Source organism: Symphalangus syndactylus, chromosome 3 (genome assembly GCF_028878055.3).
Source record: "Symphalangus syndactylus isolate Jambi chromosome 3, NHGRI_mSymSyn1-v2.1_pri, whole genome shotgun sequence".
Lineage (NCBI taxonomy): Eukaryota > Metazoa > Chordata > Mammalia > Primates > Hylobatidae > Symphalangus > Symphalangus syndactylus.
Window position 1 is genome coordinate 10,919,856 of NC_072425.2, and position 15,358 is coordinate 10,935,213.

The following is a 15,358-nucleotide window of genomic DNA, read 5'->3' on the forward strand; positions in this document are numbered from 1 at the left end:
TGCCATCCGTGTGGCCAGGCTGATGGCCAGTGCTCTGGGCTCCACAAGGAGGGCCCGGTAGGAAGGGAGCCTAAGGGCGTGACAGGCAGAACCAAGTGACCCCAGGTTCCACGCGCCCCCCCCCCCCCCAGGTATCAACAGGTTTCGGATAACTGACTTTGGACGGAAGGGAGAGAAGGGATGTTGTCTGCGTGTTTAAGATGATTCTGTCCCAGAGAAAGATTCCCAAACACAGCTTCTCCTCTAGTGTGTTTGGTTGCTCACTCTTTTTTTTTTGAGATGGAGTCTCACTCTGTCTCCCAGGCTGGAGTGCAGTGACGCGATCTCAGCTCACTGCAAGCTCTGCCTCCCAGGTTCATGCCATTCCCCTGCCTCAGCCTCCCAAGTAGCTGGGACTACAGGCGCCTGCCACCACGCCCAGCTAATTTTTTTGTATTTTTTAGTAGAGACGGGGTTTCACTGTGTTAGCCAGGATGGTCTCGATCTCCTGACCTCATGATCCGCCTACCTCGGCCTCCCAGAGTGCTGGGATTACAGGTGTGAGGTTGCTCACTTTTAACCTTGGTGCCCCGGGTGAATGACAGGAGGTTAATGGGAAGTGGTGCATGAAGAATGAGCCTGTATGAAGGAATGTTCCTTGTAGTCTTGGATTAAAGAAAGAAAAACAACACAGGCGTGGCTGGGTGCGGTGGCTCATGCCTGTAATCCCAGCACTTTTGGAGGCGGGCGCATTGCTTGAGGCCAGGAGTTCGAGACCAGCCTGGCCAACATGGTGAAACCCCGTCTCTGGGAAAAATAAAACAATTAGCTGGGCATCATGGTGAGTGCCTGTAATCCCAGCTACTCGGGAGGCTGAGTATCGTTCATAGCATCTCGGGTCCAAGAAAGAAATCACCAAACACAAGAAACAGGAGAAAGTGAGTCATGCTCAGAAAAGAAGAGTCAATAGAAACCAACCCTCAGATGACCCAGATGTTGCAATTAGCGGCTTCCAAGAAGCATAACCAGTGAGATCTCCGTAGATGGCTGAGGGGATTTATTATGGGAATTGGCTTACGCAATTATGGAGGCCAGAAAGTCCCGCCATATGCTGCCTGCAAGCTGGAGACCCAGGAAAGCCAGTGATAAGTTAAATCCAAAGGTCAGAGAACCAGGGAGCCAGTGATGTGTCAGCCCAAGGCCAAAGGCCTGAGTCCTGGTGCGGGATGGGCAGGCACTGGTGTGTGTTCTGGAGTCTGAAGATCTGACAACCAGGAGGAGTTCCAATGTCTGAGGGCAGGAGATAGTGAATGTCTCAACTTCAGAAGACAGCAAGTTCGTCGCCCTCCGCCTTTTTTTTTTTTTTTGAGACAGAATCTTGCTTTGTTGCTTTGTCACCCAGGCTGGAGTGCAGTGGTGCGATCTCACCTCACCGCAAGCTCTGCCTCCCGGGTACACGCCATTCTCCTGCCTCAGCCTCTCGAGTAGCTGGGACTTTAGGTGCCCGCCATCATGCCTGGCTAATTTTTTGTATTTTTTTTTAGTAGAGACGGGTTTTCACCATGTTAGCCAGAATGGTCTTGATCTCCTGACCTCGTGATCTGCCCACCTCGGCCCGCCAAAGTGCTGAGATTACAGGCGTGAGCCACCAAGCCCGGCCGCCCTCTGCCTTTTTTGTTCTGCTTGTGTGCCCTCAATGGATTGGATGACACCTGTCCGCACTGGTGAGGGTAAATCTTTACTTGGTCTTCTGATTCAAATGTCAGTCTCTTCTGGAAACCCCCTCACAGACACACCTAGAAATAACGCTTCACCAGCTCTTTGGGTAGTCCTTAGCCTAGTCAAATTCACATACAAAATCAGCCATCACAGCAGCTATTATAAATACGGTCAAGGATTTAGAGGAAGATGTGCTACAAATGAATGAGCAGATGAGGAGCCTCAGCAGGGAAATAGAAACTACTGTAAAGTGACAGATGGAAATCCCAAAGCTGAAAAGCACGATATCTGAAATGAAATGTCACCGGATCAGCTTGATTAAAAAGTTGCACACAGCAGAGGGAAAAGTCGTTGAACTTGAAGATAGTCCAGTGGAAGTTATGCACTTTATTATTTTATTATTATTATTTTTTTTGAGACAGAGTTTCGCTCTTGTCTCCCAGGCTGGAGTGCAATGGTGCAATCTCGGCTCACTGCAAGCTCCACCTCCCAGGCTCAAACGATTCTCCTGCCTCAGTCTCCAGAGTATTTTTAGTAGAGATGGGGTTTCACCATATTGGCCAGGCTGGCCTCGAACTCCTGACCTCAGGTGATCGACCAACCTCAGCCTCCCAAAGTGCTGGGATTACAGGCATGCGCCACCACGCCAGGCTGGAAGTTACACCCTTTAAATAACAGGCAGGGAGGAAAGAAGCCTGGAGAGAAGGGACAGAGCCTGAGACGCGTGGGACGATGTAGGATGTCTAACACCAGTGTTATTGCAGTCTCAGATGAGGAAGAATGAAGGAAGCAGAATAAACGTTGAAAAAGAAAAGGCCCAATTCTTCCTAAATTCCAAAGCCCCTGTCATAATACTACAAAATGTTTCTGAGAGAAATCAAGGAAGACTTAAATAAAGTATATACTATGTTTATGGATTGGAAGATATTATCATTAAGATGTCAGTTCTCCCCAAATTAAACTGTAGACTCAATACAGTGTCTACCATGATCCCAGCAGACATTTTTAAAAAATTGACAAGACGGTTGTATGGTTTACGTGGAGATGCAGAGGACCTTGGAATAGCTTAATCAGTCTTGCAGAAGAACAAAGCTAGATTTACATTACCTGATTTCAAGAGTTTCTATGAAATTTATCAAGACACAGAGGTGTTAGCGTAAAGATAGACAAATAGATTGATGGAATAGAGTAGTTATTCCAAAATAGACTCACCCTTATTTGGTCAATTGGTTTCTGACAGAGATCCAAGCAATCCAATAGTAAGGTTTTTGTTTGTTTGTTTGTTTTCTAAGAGTCAGGGTCTCACTCTGTCGCCCAGGTTGGAGTGTAGTGGCACGATCATAACTTATTGCAGCCTCAAACTCCTGGACTCCAGCAATCCTCCTTCCTCAGCCTCCTTAGTAGCTGGGATGACAGGCATGAGCCACCATGCCCTGCTCGAAAAAGAGGAGTTTTGAGAAATTGTTCTGGAACGTGGATATTCCTATGGGAAAAAAGTGAACCCTACTACTTCATACCACGCACATAAATTAACGAGATGAATCAGAGACCTAAACACAATGGCTAAAACTATGAAGTTCCTATAAGAAAATATATTGTGATTGAAAGACAGCAAAGATTTCTTAGACAAGACACAGGGATTTCTTAGGACACAGGACAGAGCCAGGATGCGACTAAGGAAAGATGTGATAAATCAGGCTTTATTAAATTAAAGGTGAATGCTCGAATATCATTAAGAAAATGAATAGCCAAGCTAGAGACTGGGGGAAGAATCACAAAACATATCTGACTTGTATCCAGAATATGTAAAGAACTCACCGAATTCAATAAGAAGACAGACAACCAATTTTTAGAAGTGGACGAAAGTCTTGAACAGACTCTTCACGAAGGAAGGTATACAGTAAGGACACAGAAGACCTCCTGGAGCATTAGCCATCAGGAAAGTGCCAGATAGAACCACAGTTCTGTTTCACTCCACACGCACTCTGGGGTCTGAATGGAAAAAGACTGGCAACAGCAGAAGCTGACGAGGATGTGGAGCAGCTGGGGCTGGTGAGCACTGCTGGCTGGGGGTGCGGAATGCACCCACTTTAGAAAAGCATTTGTCAGCTGCTTATGAGGTTGAGTCGAGACCTCCCCTTTGACCAGCAGTTCCACTCCTAGTGGAATTTTGTTTCCAAAGGAAAAGAAAGCCTGCGTAACCCCCCACCCACCACACATGCGTGCGCACATACACACACACACACACACACAACTTGAATGCTCATATAGCAGCTTTTATTCACAATAACCAAAAACTTGAAGGCAACCCAAATGTCCATCAAGAAGGAGAATGGGTAACACGTTGTTATTCATGCCGTGGATTAGTACTCGGCAGTAAACAGGAATGAGCTGCAGATGTGGGCAAGTCAGAATGGATGTGTCTCAAACAAGATCCGATGTTGAGGGGAAGAAGCCGGGCACAAAAACAAATCTAACGCACAACACCGTTGACATTACTACAGAGGAGGCTTGTCTAAATGCACGACAACATTGACATTCTACAGAGAAGAACAGTCAGAAGGGTGGTTGCTGGGGGCGGGAAGGAGACTGATGGGGAAGGGCAGGAGCTCCGGTGAGATGAAAATGCTCTATGATGTGGGAGGGCATGAGTGACACAGGTGTATCCACTTGTCAGAAAGGTACCACTAAGGGTGTATTTTGATCCTTAAAAAGCTTAGCAAAAATAGTGTGAGAACCCTGTGCTTGGCATTTCTCACCAAGCTTCAGATGCAGCGGGTGCTACATGGACGTGGACTTGTACCTAGATCCGGGCGTGACAATTCTGACTTCAAGATGGGGCCAGGGAAGAGGGAGGCGGGCGGGGGACTCTGCCTTCCACACCCCTTTTCTAGGTCCACCCGGGCTTCAAAGCATCTTTCGAGTCTCATCTGTTCAGGAAGATTCTGACCATCCCAGCCTTCCCTCTCCTCTCCCTCCTTAATATGTTTGGGCTCGGGATGGAGCTCGTGCCTCTTCCATCCCGGGATCAGTGGATCGTATCCTGTATTTCCCGAAATATGCTCAGGCTTTGTCAGAGCCGGGCACGTCATAGATAACTCAGCAAATGGCAGTGTGAGGCCACTGCGGTGGGAGGCATGAGTGAAGGATGTGTGTCCATGGCATCCGAGAGACCTGCAGCAGCCCGGGCTGGGCTTTCCCATCTGCACCGTGACAAGCCCGGGGCTCCTCGGGGAGAGGAAAGATGTTGCATGTCGTCAGCAGCCGGTTCTGGTCGACCCGTGATGGGGGCGGCACCGGGGCCTTTATGAACAGGCTCCTGAGTGGTGGGGGAGAGCTCTGGGCTCTGTGGGGACGCCCCACAGTGTGGCCGTTTGCCATCCCTGCACGGGACGACCTCCAGGCCCCTGTCCAGGTCCGGCTTGCAGCCGTTTTTGATCTATGTCATCAGCTCTTGCAGCATTTCACGGCCAACCCCCCTCCTTCCACCTGGCCTGTTGGACAAAAGCCGACGTCTGTCTCTAGACAGTCTGAGTGGCCTCATCTGCCCTTGAGTTGTCTCGTTCAGCAGCCTGGAAGCTTCCCTGTCTCGCCTCGCCTCCAACTGTCAAGAGTTTTCGACAGAGGCTTTGCCGCCAGCCTCGCTCTGCCTCGTGACGGAAACGTGGGGTGGCTGGCAGCCGCTGAGAACAACCCCTGCAGTCACTTGCCTGCGTCCCTGGTAGCCTGGTGGGCAGAGAGGTGGGGGCTGTGTCCTTGGGGACAGCATCTGGAGAGGCAGGGGAGGTGATTTGTGTCATCGCTGGTGACAGTTTCTAAGGCAGTCGCCGAACCTGGCTGGGGACAGACCTTTGAGATGGGTAAGAAAACCTGTGAGCTCACAAACACCCTTCCTGCCTTCATGTCTGTTCCCAGGGGAGCCTCTGTCACCAGAATGTGGGCCCAGCCCATCTGACGGCTGCCTTTACCCTGGCTTCAGTTCTCCCTCACGGCTGAGCGACACCCGGATGGACCTCTCACGATGGAGGGCGGGTGGGGAGAGAGGAGAGGATGGTGAGCGAGGGCCACAGCCCTGCCCCTTGCTGGCCATTTAACCTCAGTGTGTTTGTTTTAATCTGCACAATGGCCACAGTGCTGTTACCGCCAAGGATTCTGTGAGGCCCAAAAGAATAACTTTTTCTACAGGCACTGGCACACAGAGGGGCTTGCCCATGGGTGGGTGGCTCTCTGAATGCTGGTTGGAGGGTTCCATCAGCCCGGGCTGTCCCGGGGCCATCTGCCCTCTGCCAGCTTTGCTCCTCTGGCCGGCTTTCATCTGCCTCACTCACAACTGTAGTGGTGCAGAAAATGAAGTACCTGGAGCGACAGCTTCCTCCGCCTCCTTTGCCCACCTGCCTGTGGGAGGCTCCACAAGGCAGGAGCTGGGCTCGCCCCCGGCTTCCCCTCTAGAGAGGCACAGATGCTTCGCCCACAGACGTACGCCGTGTGGCTTGTGCATTGCAGCGTGTCCTCCAGGGAAGGTGCTGAGGGCCTTCCTCGAATGCACACGGGCCCTCCCTCTCTCAAGTTGGCCTTGAATGGTCCTCCCCAACCCAAGCCTTAAAAGGCGACAGCTGATATTCAAAGGCAAGGTTTGGGATGAGGCCGTGGCATACAGCGTGGCTGGGGAGCCCGTAGTCCTGAGTACCGCAGGGATTGTTCCTGCCCCGGCTTCCGTCCTGCCTCGCCTCCCTGTGTATTGGCCATGGTGGCAGTGGAAGGGGGTGCTCTGCATTTATTTCCGTCCTTCTAGCAGTGAACTTTGCCACCCACTTTGAGCCCAGGCTGTGAGATGTGTCCTTGTGCAGGGGTGAGGGCTTGCAGGACTGAATACACAACCGGCCTGGGCCTGGGGTAGCTCCTGCCCCTCCGCCCCCAGGTGCAGTGAGCTCCCAACGGGGCCTGTGGGAACAGGGGGTGGTTGGATTGGCTCAGTTACTGATTCAGTGAAAGACTTGCTGGGCCCCAGTAGGTCAGGTGTGGAGCGTCAGGAGGGCTGAGGAAGCCCAGTGTGGGGAGGGGCCAGGCTCATCCGCTGCCACTCACAGAGTCACTGGAAATGTAGCCACGGAGCTGCATCGAGTACTCGAGCGCCTGCAAGGGTCCAGATCACAGACCAAGCGGGGATCCTGGTGGGTGGGAGGTGGCCCCTGAACTGAGTCCTGCAGGCAGAGGGGTGGCTTATTGGAGTAGGACCGTGAGCTAAAACAAAGCTTTATTGTATTAGATTTTGGTGGGAATTTCTTTGGCTCTGGTTTCAGAAGGCAAATGACAAACTCCGGGTCACCCTCCATGTACCTGGAACCTTTGCACCTTGGCTCCAAGGACTGGAAGAGCCAGGGCTGGGCTGGAAGCACTCAGGTCTCCAGGTCACAGCCTTGGGTGGGGGGAGAGGGGCTTCTGGTCTGGAGGCAGGAGCTGGGTGCTCCTGTCAGGTGGGGGCAGGAAGATTCTGGTGAAGGCCGGGGTCCCGCCCCTGGACCTCTGGCCTACGTCCCCAGCATTTACCAAAGGGCTGGAGAAGTGGGGGCTTTGTCCTGGCACATCCCTCTGAAATGCACCTTGTGGAGGCAGAAGGCAGAGCGCTGGAGGATGCTCCCTACGCTGCCCAGTTCACACTCACAGATGCCCTGCAGGTGGGGCCCACCCCATTTTGTAGACTGAGGCCCGGGCAGGTGACCTTACTGTGGCCCCAGCTGCCTGCGTCCCTCGTGGACCCTCGTGGTCTGCGGCTCTCCGGTCAGGGTGGCGGGAGCCTCCCCTCCCCTCTAACCTGCCTCCTCCTGTACAGCGAGCATGACCTGGGGGAGGACATCTATGACTGCGTCCCGTGTGAGGATGGAGGAGATGACATCTATGAGGACATCATCAAGGTGGAGGTGCAGCAGCCCATGGTGAGCCCTGCCCCGCTCCTCCCTCCCCTCCCCTCCCTTCCCTTCCCTCGAAGAGCAGCCTGGCCCTTGCTTAACACAATACCGAACCATCCTTCCCAGTCCCCATGGGGCTCCTCTGAGGAGCATCCTTGGAAACCCTCGCTGCCTCCTGGTCCACTCTGTGCCCTTCCTCTCTATGGAGATGTTCTCAGGTGCCCCAGAGGTGACACCACCACTGTCATGACCCCCGCCCGTGTTGCCATGGGATTCTCCTTCCAAGGGTTTGCAGGACCCTCAGTCCTTCCTGCCCAGGGAGCCTTAAGATAGTAACTTGGCACATGATCTAACAGCACGTATCATTTCCCCGCTCTGTGTGGAGAATGATGAGACCAATATTGGCCCAATTAGCCAGCTGTGCATCTTTTATGTTTGGAGGATGTTTATTTCCAAGCAGGCACTGGCGAATAATCTCTCGGACGCCAGTTTGCTCTGCGTGGGTTTATTTCCAGCAGCTGCTGTGTGGAAGGTGGGGATCCAGCGGGGCTGGAATGAGGAGACAGGGACCTGGTGGGGCAGGTCACAGGCCCTTGGACCCCCAGGCTCCCGAAAGTGGGTGAGATGCCACTTGCCAACCATGGAGGCTTTTGATGCCATTGGCTTCCCCCGAAGAGAAGTGGGAAATTTCTCAAAAAGCTGATTGCAGTGTTTTCCTTTAGTGTGGGAGTAACCAGCTGGTGGTGGAGAGGCAGAAAGCTGGGGAAACAAATCCCTAAAGAGGCCTTGCCCTCTCTGCTGGCGTCCTGCTGGGAGAGACAGGCAGGTGCAGGGCTGGGGGTCTCACAGCCCCCAAATTGACTCTTAAGAGCAGGTTTCTCTGCTTGTCCTTGAAGGGTCTCGAGCTGAGTTTTATTCCCTGCCATTACTGGGGAGTCTCCCTTCAGGGATGATGGCCCTTTGTGGAGGCAGCAGGACCTTCAGTTTGCCTTCCCGGGGAGCCTGGCTGGGTAGCTGTTAGGGCTGGAAGGCTGAGCCATAGCCCTGCTGCTGGGGGCTCCCCTCGCCTTCCCAGAGCTGGCCTGAGAGGTCCCGAGGTGGCCGGTGAGCCGTCTGGACTTGGGAATGAGCTCTGACTGGTCAAGGCCAGTTCACTCCCCAAGTTGTTTGAAAGCTGGGCATCCCGTGGGTAAACTTCAGCAGGTGGGTGCGTTGTCTGTGAGGTTGTGTGGGCGATCCTGGCCCTGGATCATGCAGGCCCTCTCTCTCGAGACCCCCATCCGTGCCTGGTGAGAGTGGTTGCTCCATGGAGCCCGCTACTGTCCCTGGTTCTGAAGAAACCAGGTTTGAGAAAACGCATGTGAAAGGACATGGAGTGTCCACAGAACCTGCCAGGCTGGGGAATAGCGCTGCCTGTGTCCCACCCTGCACAGCGTCTTCATGCCCAGCACTGGTCCTGCTGGTCTCGAGCTGTCCAGTCCATCCAGGCAGGGGCTGGGGGCAAGAGGCAGTTCCTGCTTCCTGCCAGGGTTCTCTGAGATAAAACAGCTGCGTCCATGTCCTTCCCTGTCATGTCTGGAGCTCTCTGAACAGCCCCAGGAGAAGGTCATAGAGATGGTGACTTCCCCAAAGGAAGATGAAGCCAGAGGATGGCAGGTGCCATTTCCAGAGCCTGGGTAGGGGGGCTGCTGTGGGAGCTCTGGCCCATGAGCCATCGCCCTGCCCAGCTGGGCAGCCCAGGGAGCGATGATGTGGCTTTGGGTCTGTTAGCTGGTTGTGGGGTGGTGTTCCTGATGTCTCAGGCCCAGCTTGTCAGGACAGCGTGGGCCCTGCTAACTGGCGCTGTTTCTGGTTCTTTCTCCACGCTTGCAGATTAGATACATGCAGGTGAGTGGCCCGGAAGGGGAGGTTGGGGACGTCCTGCCTGCGCCATCTTCTTGACCTTTCAGGGAGGTCTCAGACCTCTCTGAGAAAACTCAGGACCCTGCCCCCAGGGAGACATGGTCGGGCACACATGACTTCGGGCATCACAGACCCTCGGCACCCCCGTGGTCCTGTACCACCAGCCCCATCTTGCACGTTGCCTTAGAGATCTGCAGCCCAGCAGACCCAAGGGGACCCTTGGAGATTTCCTGGAGGATGATGGTCTCAGGGCCGACACGAGCGCTGTGGGTCACAGCACCATTTCTCCAGAGCCTTCTGACAGATGGGGTTCACCCAGCCTAGACAGAACCTTAAAGACAGTGTCGGGAAAATCCACCACTGCCCCACAGTGACCCCACCTGTCACCTCACCCTGGACCCCTGGCCAGGCAATCTCTGAACAGTCCTGTCCCGGCCACATTCCACCAGAGGTGGGGGCAGGCCCTGCTCTGGAGGAGGCCCCAGGGACCCTGCCGGCGGCGGTGGGTCATCTCAGGCCCCCTGGCTAGAAACCAGTGGACACTCAGGGGAAGAGTCCAGCCTGCAGGTGGCTGGTACTGAGATGTGCAGTGGTGGATGTGGCCTGCATGGAGCCGAGCACACAGTCTGCCGTATAGAGAGGACTTATGCACGCAGTAGGTGCTTTAGCAAGTCACTCCTGTTCCTGTGCTGGAGGGGGTAGCTTCTGAGGCCCTCACCCCAGTCTGGTGAAGAATTGAGATTCAGAATCAGAGGAGTAGGAGCCTGGGATTCTAGAAGCCTCTGCCTCCAAGCCTTCCTTGGCACTGTCCCCACGTCATATCACCTCCCCGTGCATCAGTTTCTTCATCTGCAAAATGGATGGGAAGGGGTTGGCCCTCTCTGTCACCCATCTGGCTGCAGCACTGCACACTCAGTGACCTCGTGGCCAAACCCGAGGAGGTGTCCTCTTTTGCAGAGGTGTCCGGGTGTCATGGTGCAAACGTGCAGGTGGCAGGTGGCCGGGCCCATGGGATCCTGCTGACGCCCCCTTCCCTCCTCTAGAAAATGGGCATGACTGAGGATGACAAGAGGAACTGCTGCCTGCTGGAGATCCAGGAGACCGAGGCCAAGTACTACCGCACCCTGGAGGACATTGAGAAGGTGAGGGCAGGCGGCGGCCGCCGGAAAATGGCAGCGGCCACTGTGGTCACTACAGGGCCACCCGTCCTCTGGGAGTGCATTCCGGAGGCAGGGCCATAGGGCCTCTCTGACAGGCGAAGGAGACTTGGTGGCCCTCCCAGCTCTGCCTCCAGGTACCCCCTACCCAAAAGGAGGGTGCCCTCTCCTTTCCTCTGCAGCCCCTCAAGTCCCAGCCTGCACCTGTCCCCGCTCCTCCTCTGAGCTTAATCGGGGTGGGATTACGGCTTCAGCCCCTGAACCTTGCTCTCAGGCAGGCACTGAGCTAGCTCCTCGCATATTCCCCCCCACCCCACAGCCTCTCCACACTCAGCCTCCCCCTCTGTAAAATGGAACAAAGCTCCCATGGGGGCTGGGAGTGTCCTGCACAAGGCATGGTTGGGCCTAGTGACCAGAGCTGCAGACTCCAAGCTCCTTGCCCAGCTGTTCCACCCTTGTGCATCTGAGTCCCCTCTCCTGCTGGCCTGCTGAGCTCCTAGAGGGCTGAGGATTGGCCTTCACCTCCCCTCCCCCACTTGGGCCTCCTGTAGGCGCCTGGTCGGCCTGGCCCTGGGACGTTGACCCAGCACTTCTGAGTCTTCGTTACCAACTGCCAGTGTTTACTGGGGAGAAAAGCCAGCACTGTTTTTAAGCTGGAGTCTCATTTCTATCCTCTGGTTATGGCGTGGGGTCCAGGGTGGCCGTGGCGCCTCCAGCCAGGAGACCTGGGCTGCCCCCTTGGGCCCAGGCTGGCCTTGCTCCAGCCGGGCCCCCTCCTGCTGCCCCACCCTCTGGTCCTTGGCCAGCGGCCTTTCTGCACTCACATCTGTAGACCCTGGCCCAGGTCCTTCCAGCTCTCTCGAAGCCCTGCCCATGCCCTGGCTTCTGAGAATCCTGACTCTGAGGTCGGCCTCTGCCGGGGTCCTGCCGGCCTCTGTATCCCTCCATAGCTGAGTGCTGCCACAGAAAGCAGGAGGGCTCCTGGGGTCTGTCTCCACCTGGCCTGGGGCTGCCACCGGGTGTGTTTGCTCGGACGATGCTCTCTGTGCCACGTGGTGGCCAAGGAGCGGTGCAGCAGCTGGGCCCAGAGGATGCCTGCAGAGCTGCTGGCTGCCCTGACCAGGAGCCACTCGGGGAGCAGGAGAGGAGAGGGTGGCAGGGCCTCCCCGGGCCTCCAGAGCAGGGTCGGCAGCCTCACACGTCCTCGTTTTCACTTCACATCCCACCTGAGGCTGGAGCAGGAGGACTCTCGTCCACAGCCTGCCCCGCTGCCGCCACTCGGCGGGGTGGAGAGCGCCCCCTTTTGACGATAGTTTTGGGGTCATGCTCAGGAGCACAAGCCCAGTGTTTGAGTGCTGGGTGGGGACCATGGCCCTGTCCATTCAGAGAGTCCCCGCGGGTGATGCCCCTGCCTCCTGGGTCTCAGCCCCTCACCGCAAGCCACAACCCCAACGCCCACCTCAGGGCAGCCATAGCACCCAAGTCCACCCTGTGTGTGAGTGGCCACCACAGGACTCTGCCCCCATCACGATGGGAGCATTAGAATCTCTCCCCCCCGCACCTCCCTGCCCTGCACTCACCCCCAAAGAATGGAGCCCGATGTGGCCAGAACACAGGCGCACCTCAGTAAGCATGGAGCACCCCAGTGCCTGCCTCGGAGCTGCCCTCAGGACCCTCCCCTGGCAGCTGTGACCTTGAGAGGGCGGGCGACAGCAGCAGCAGGGTGGCAGTGGTGGACTTCTCTCTTCCAGAACTACATGAGCCCCCTGCGGTTGGTGCTGAGCCCGGCGGACATGGCGGCTGTCTTCATTAACCTGGAGGTAAGGGTCCCTGTCCCCCTCGCTCATGCCAAGCTCTGGGCCCTAACTCGGCACTGGCCACACATGTCCTGCTGTCCTCAGGGCCTTAGAGAGCTGCACCCCTGTGGCTCCGTGGTGGCTTGTGCTGGCCAGAAGGAGGAGCCCCCACCGCTGTCTCCGGGGTCTTTGGATTTAGGAGCCAGGGTAGCAGGTTTCTGGGCTCCGCTTGTCTGCGGGTGAGGGAGGCACTGACATGCGTGGCTGGGGGTACGGATGACCCTGAGAATGTAAGTGAAGTTTTTGTCAGTGGCCAGAGAGAAACGTGTTCCTCCACCCCTTTGAGCAGACCCCCTCGCCTGCCCTGCGGGTGTCTGAACGCAGTCACAGAAAGGCAGTTCCCCATGCAAAGAGTCACCTTGACATGGTTAGCAGAGCAGGGCGCTGGCACCAGGTTCCGGCGGCAGTGCATGGGTGGGCTTCCTCTGGGGACACGCTGCTCCTGGCCCTTCCTCCTGGCCTGGCGGCCACAAGTGCCAGCAGCCCATGCAGTGGCTGTGTCCTGCCTCCCTGGGCGTCTCATTAGCTGCAAGGGTGGACTCTGGTGACGCTGACCTAGACGAGGCTGGCTTGGACCCCAGAGCTTCCTGTAGTCTGTGCCTCTGACCTAGAGTTCATCTGTCCTTGAACTGTGGCCAGGATGGAGGACCACAGACAGAAAGAGGCCTCGGGCAGGGATGGGGGTCCCCGGGTGCGGCCTGAGCACAGGAGTACTGCGCTGTGCCGCCCCACTCTGTCTGCAGAGCCTGCCCCGAGTCGGCCGCTGCGTCGGATGGGCTGATGCGGGCCGTGGGCGGCTTCCCTCCCACACGTACTGGCTCCTCTGTGTGCCATCGCCAGAGAACCTTCTACCAATCATACCCTGGCATGCACAGAGATGTGGGGTGCAGGCACAGCACCCGTGCCCCTCACCCCCTTGACAGGAACCACAGAACCACAAGGGTGCGTTAAGGGTGGCGCTCCCATCTAGCCTTGGGTGAGCCTGGCCAGGCACTCATGGCTCGTTTTCAACCCAGGACCTGATCAAGGTGCATCACAGCTTCCTGAGGGCCATCGACGTGTCCATGATGGTGGGGGGCAGCACGCTGGCCAAGGTCTTTCTCGATTTCAAGGAAAGGTGAGTAGCTGCTGGCCCCTGGGGCTCCTTGGCATCCCCCCTCCGCCCGCCGTCTGTGGGAGAGTTTACACAAGTGGGACTCTTGTGTAAGTGGGACTCTTGGGGTGTCCCGAGGAAGGGGCCGCCCCCTCTGGACCCCGTCCTCCCTTGTTGAGGATGCCGCCCACCCCGAGCCGCAGCCTGGTTGATGGAGAGGGTGTGGAGCCTCCTGCCCTGTGGGAGCTCGGCAGGGGCAGGATTGGGGTTCTGGACGTTTCTAACTGGCTGTGAGGGGTGTGGCCATCCAAGTGGCTCGGCTGTCCCAGCAGAGATCTCGGGCTCCCACTTTTCCCTTCTGCGCCTTTGTGGCTGGTTCTTTAAAGTTAGGATGTGGACAAGGATGAAAGGAGGTGGCACGTGGAGCTTAAATGATGCCCAGGCTGTCAGAGGCTGGGGAGGTGGCGTTTCTGGGGCTTAGATGATGCCCAGGCTGCCGGAGGCAAGAGAGATGGCATTTCCGGAGCTTAGACGATGCCCAGGCTGTTGGAGGCAAGAGAGATGGCATTTCTGGAGCTTAGATGATGCCCAGGCTGTCGGAGGCTGGGGAGGCGGCGTTTCTGGGGGTTAGACGATGCCCAGACTGTTGGAGGCAAGAGAGATGGCATTTATGGAGCTTAGATGATGCCCAGGCTGTCGGAGGCTGGGGAGGCGGCGTTTCTGGGGGTTAGACTATGCCCAGGCTGTCGGAGGCTGGGGAGATGGCGTTTCCAGCTACGGAAGTCTCGAGAGAGCCCCATCAGGGGACGGTGCCAAGCTCTCTGTCCCTCGGGGATCCTTTGGAGGAGCCCGAAGGGGTCTATGCTAATGCTTCCTGAACTTGGCTGCTCACTAGAGCCACTGGGGAGCTTGTTACAAATACCATGTCTGGGGTCCACTCTTGGAAGGGTCTGCTGTGGGGCTGGGGAGGTATAGAAGACCCCACAGGTGCATCTTACCACGCGGCCCTGGGCCCAGGCATTGGGCGCCCAGGTCCATCTCTCCCTCATCTCTAGGAGGGTCCCCTGCGTCATCCGCCAGGTGGTCATCAGCACAGCTCGCACCCCTCCCTGTCCAGGCAGCCGGGGACAGGCCCAGGGCTGGATTCTCAGGCATGTTGCCTGGGAAACCCTGCTGGTGCTTCCCCGTGTGCTCCCTAGCTCCAGGAAAGGCACTCCCCTCTTCCCTGTGAGGAGGGTCCTGGAGCCTGCTCTCCAGGGGCCATGGCTTGGAGGGTTCCCGGAGACGCGAGGGAGCAGGCAGTGCTTGTGGTCAGGTGGCAGAGGGGACCAGGAGAGCTGACGAGGCCCAGCAGGTGTGAGCACACTGGCCAGCCCCGGAGGGGTAAGAGTGGGCAGGGGTCGGGGGGGGACAGCTCCCTAACCTGCCCCCAGCCGATAGTGGCCGGCCGGCAGGTCGCACTGGCTGTCGGCCCAGTCCTCGGCAGGTGTGGGGTACAGCGGACCTTCTCAGCGCCTTGTTCATGCTGTCCCTTGGCCAGGAAGGGAGGGAGCCACGGATGAGGCGTGGTTTGCTTCGAGGCCCATTAAAGGCTGAAGCCCTGGAGCAGGAATGGCTGGCTGTGTGGTAGAGTGACAGGGTGGATAACCTGCCCTCTCCCAGGAGCCTTCCTCCGCAGTCAGGCTGCCCGGCGACACCCCTGGCCCTGTCCTACCAGCAGGACCTTGCAGGTGTGGTTCCCGCCGA

General features: G+C 56.8%; 1 protein-coding gene across 3 annotated transcripts in view; it reads left to right on the top strand.

Annotated features, from left to right (window-relative positions):
* VAV2 (vav guanine nucleotide exchange factor 2) overlaps positions 1-15,358 on the top strand; it is a 223,811-nt gene that overhangs the window by 164,954 nt on the left and 43,499 nt on the right. For 2 of the 3 annotated variants that reach the window (XM_055270456.2, XM_055270457.2), the window contains exons 5-8: positions 7,529-7,631; positions 10,550-10,648; positions 12,415-12,483; positions 13,536-13,636. In XM_055270456.2, the coding sequence (XP_055126431.1) occupies positions 7,529-7,631; positions 10,550-10,648; positions 12,415-12,483; positions 13,536-13,636 (372 nt within the window). Of the gene's footprint in view, positions 1-7,528; positions 7,632-9,476; positions 9,492-10,549; positions 10,649-12,414; positions 12,484-13,535; positions 13,637-15,358 lie in introns of all 3 variants that reach the window. The other variant, XM_055270455.2, reaches the window with a different exon arrangement.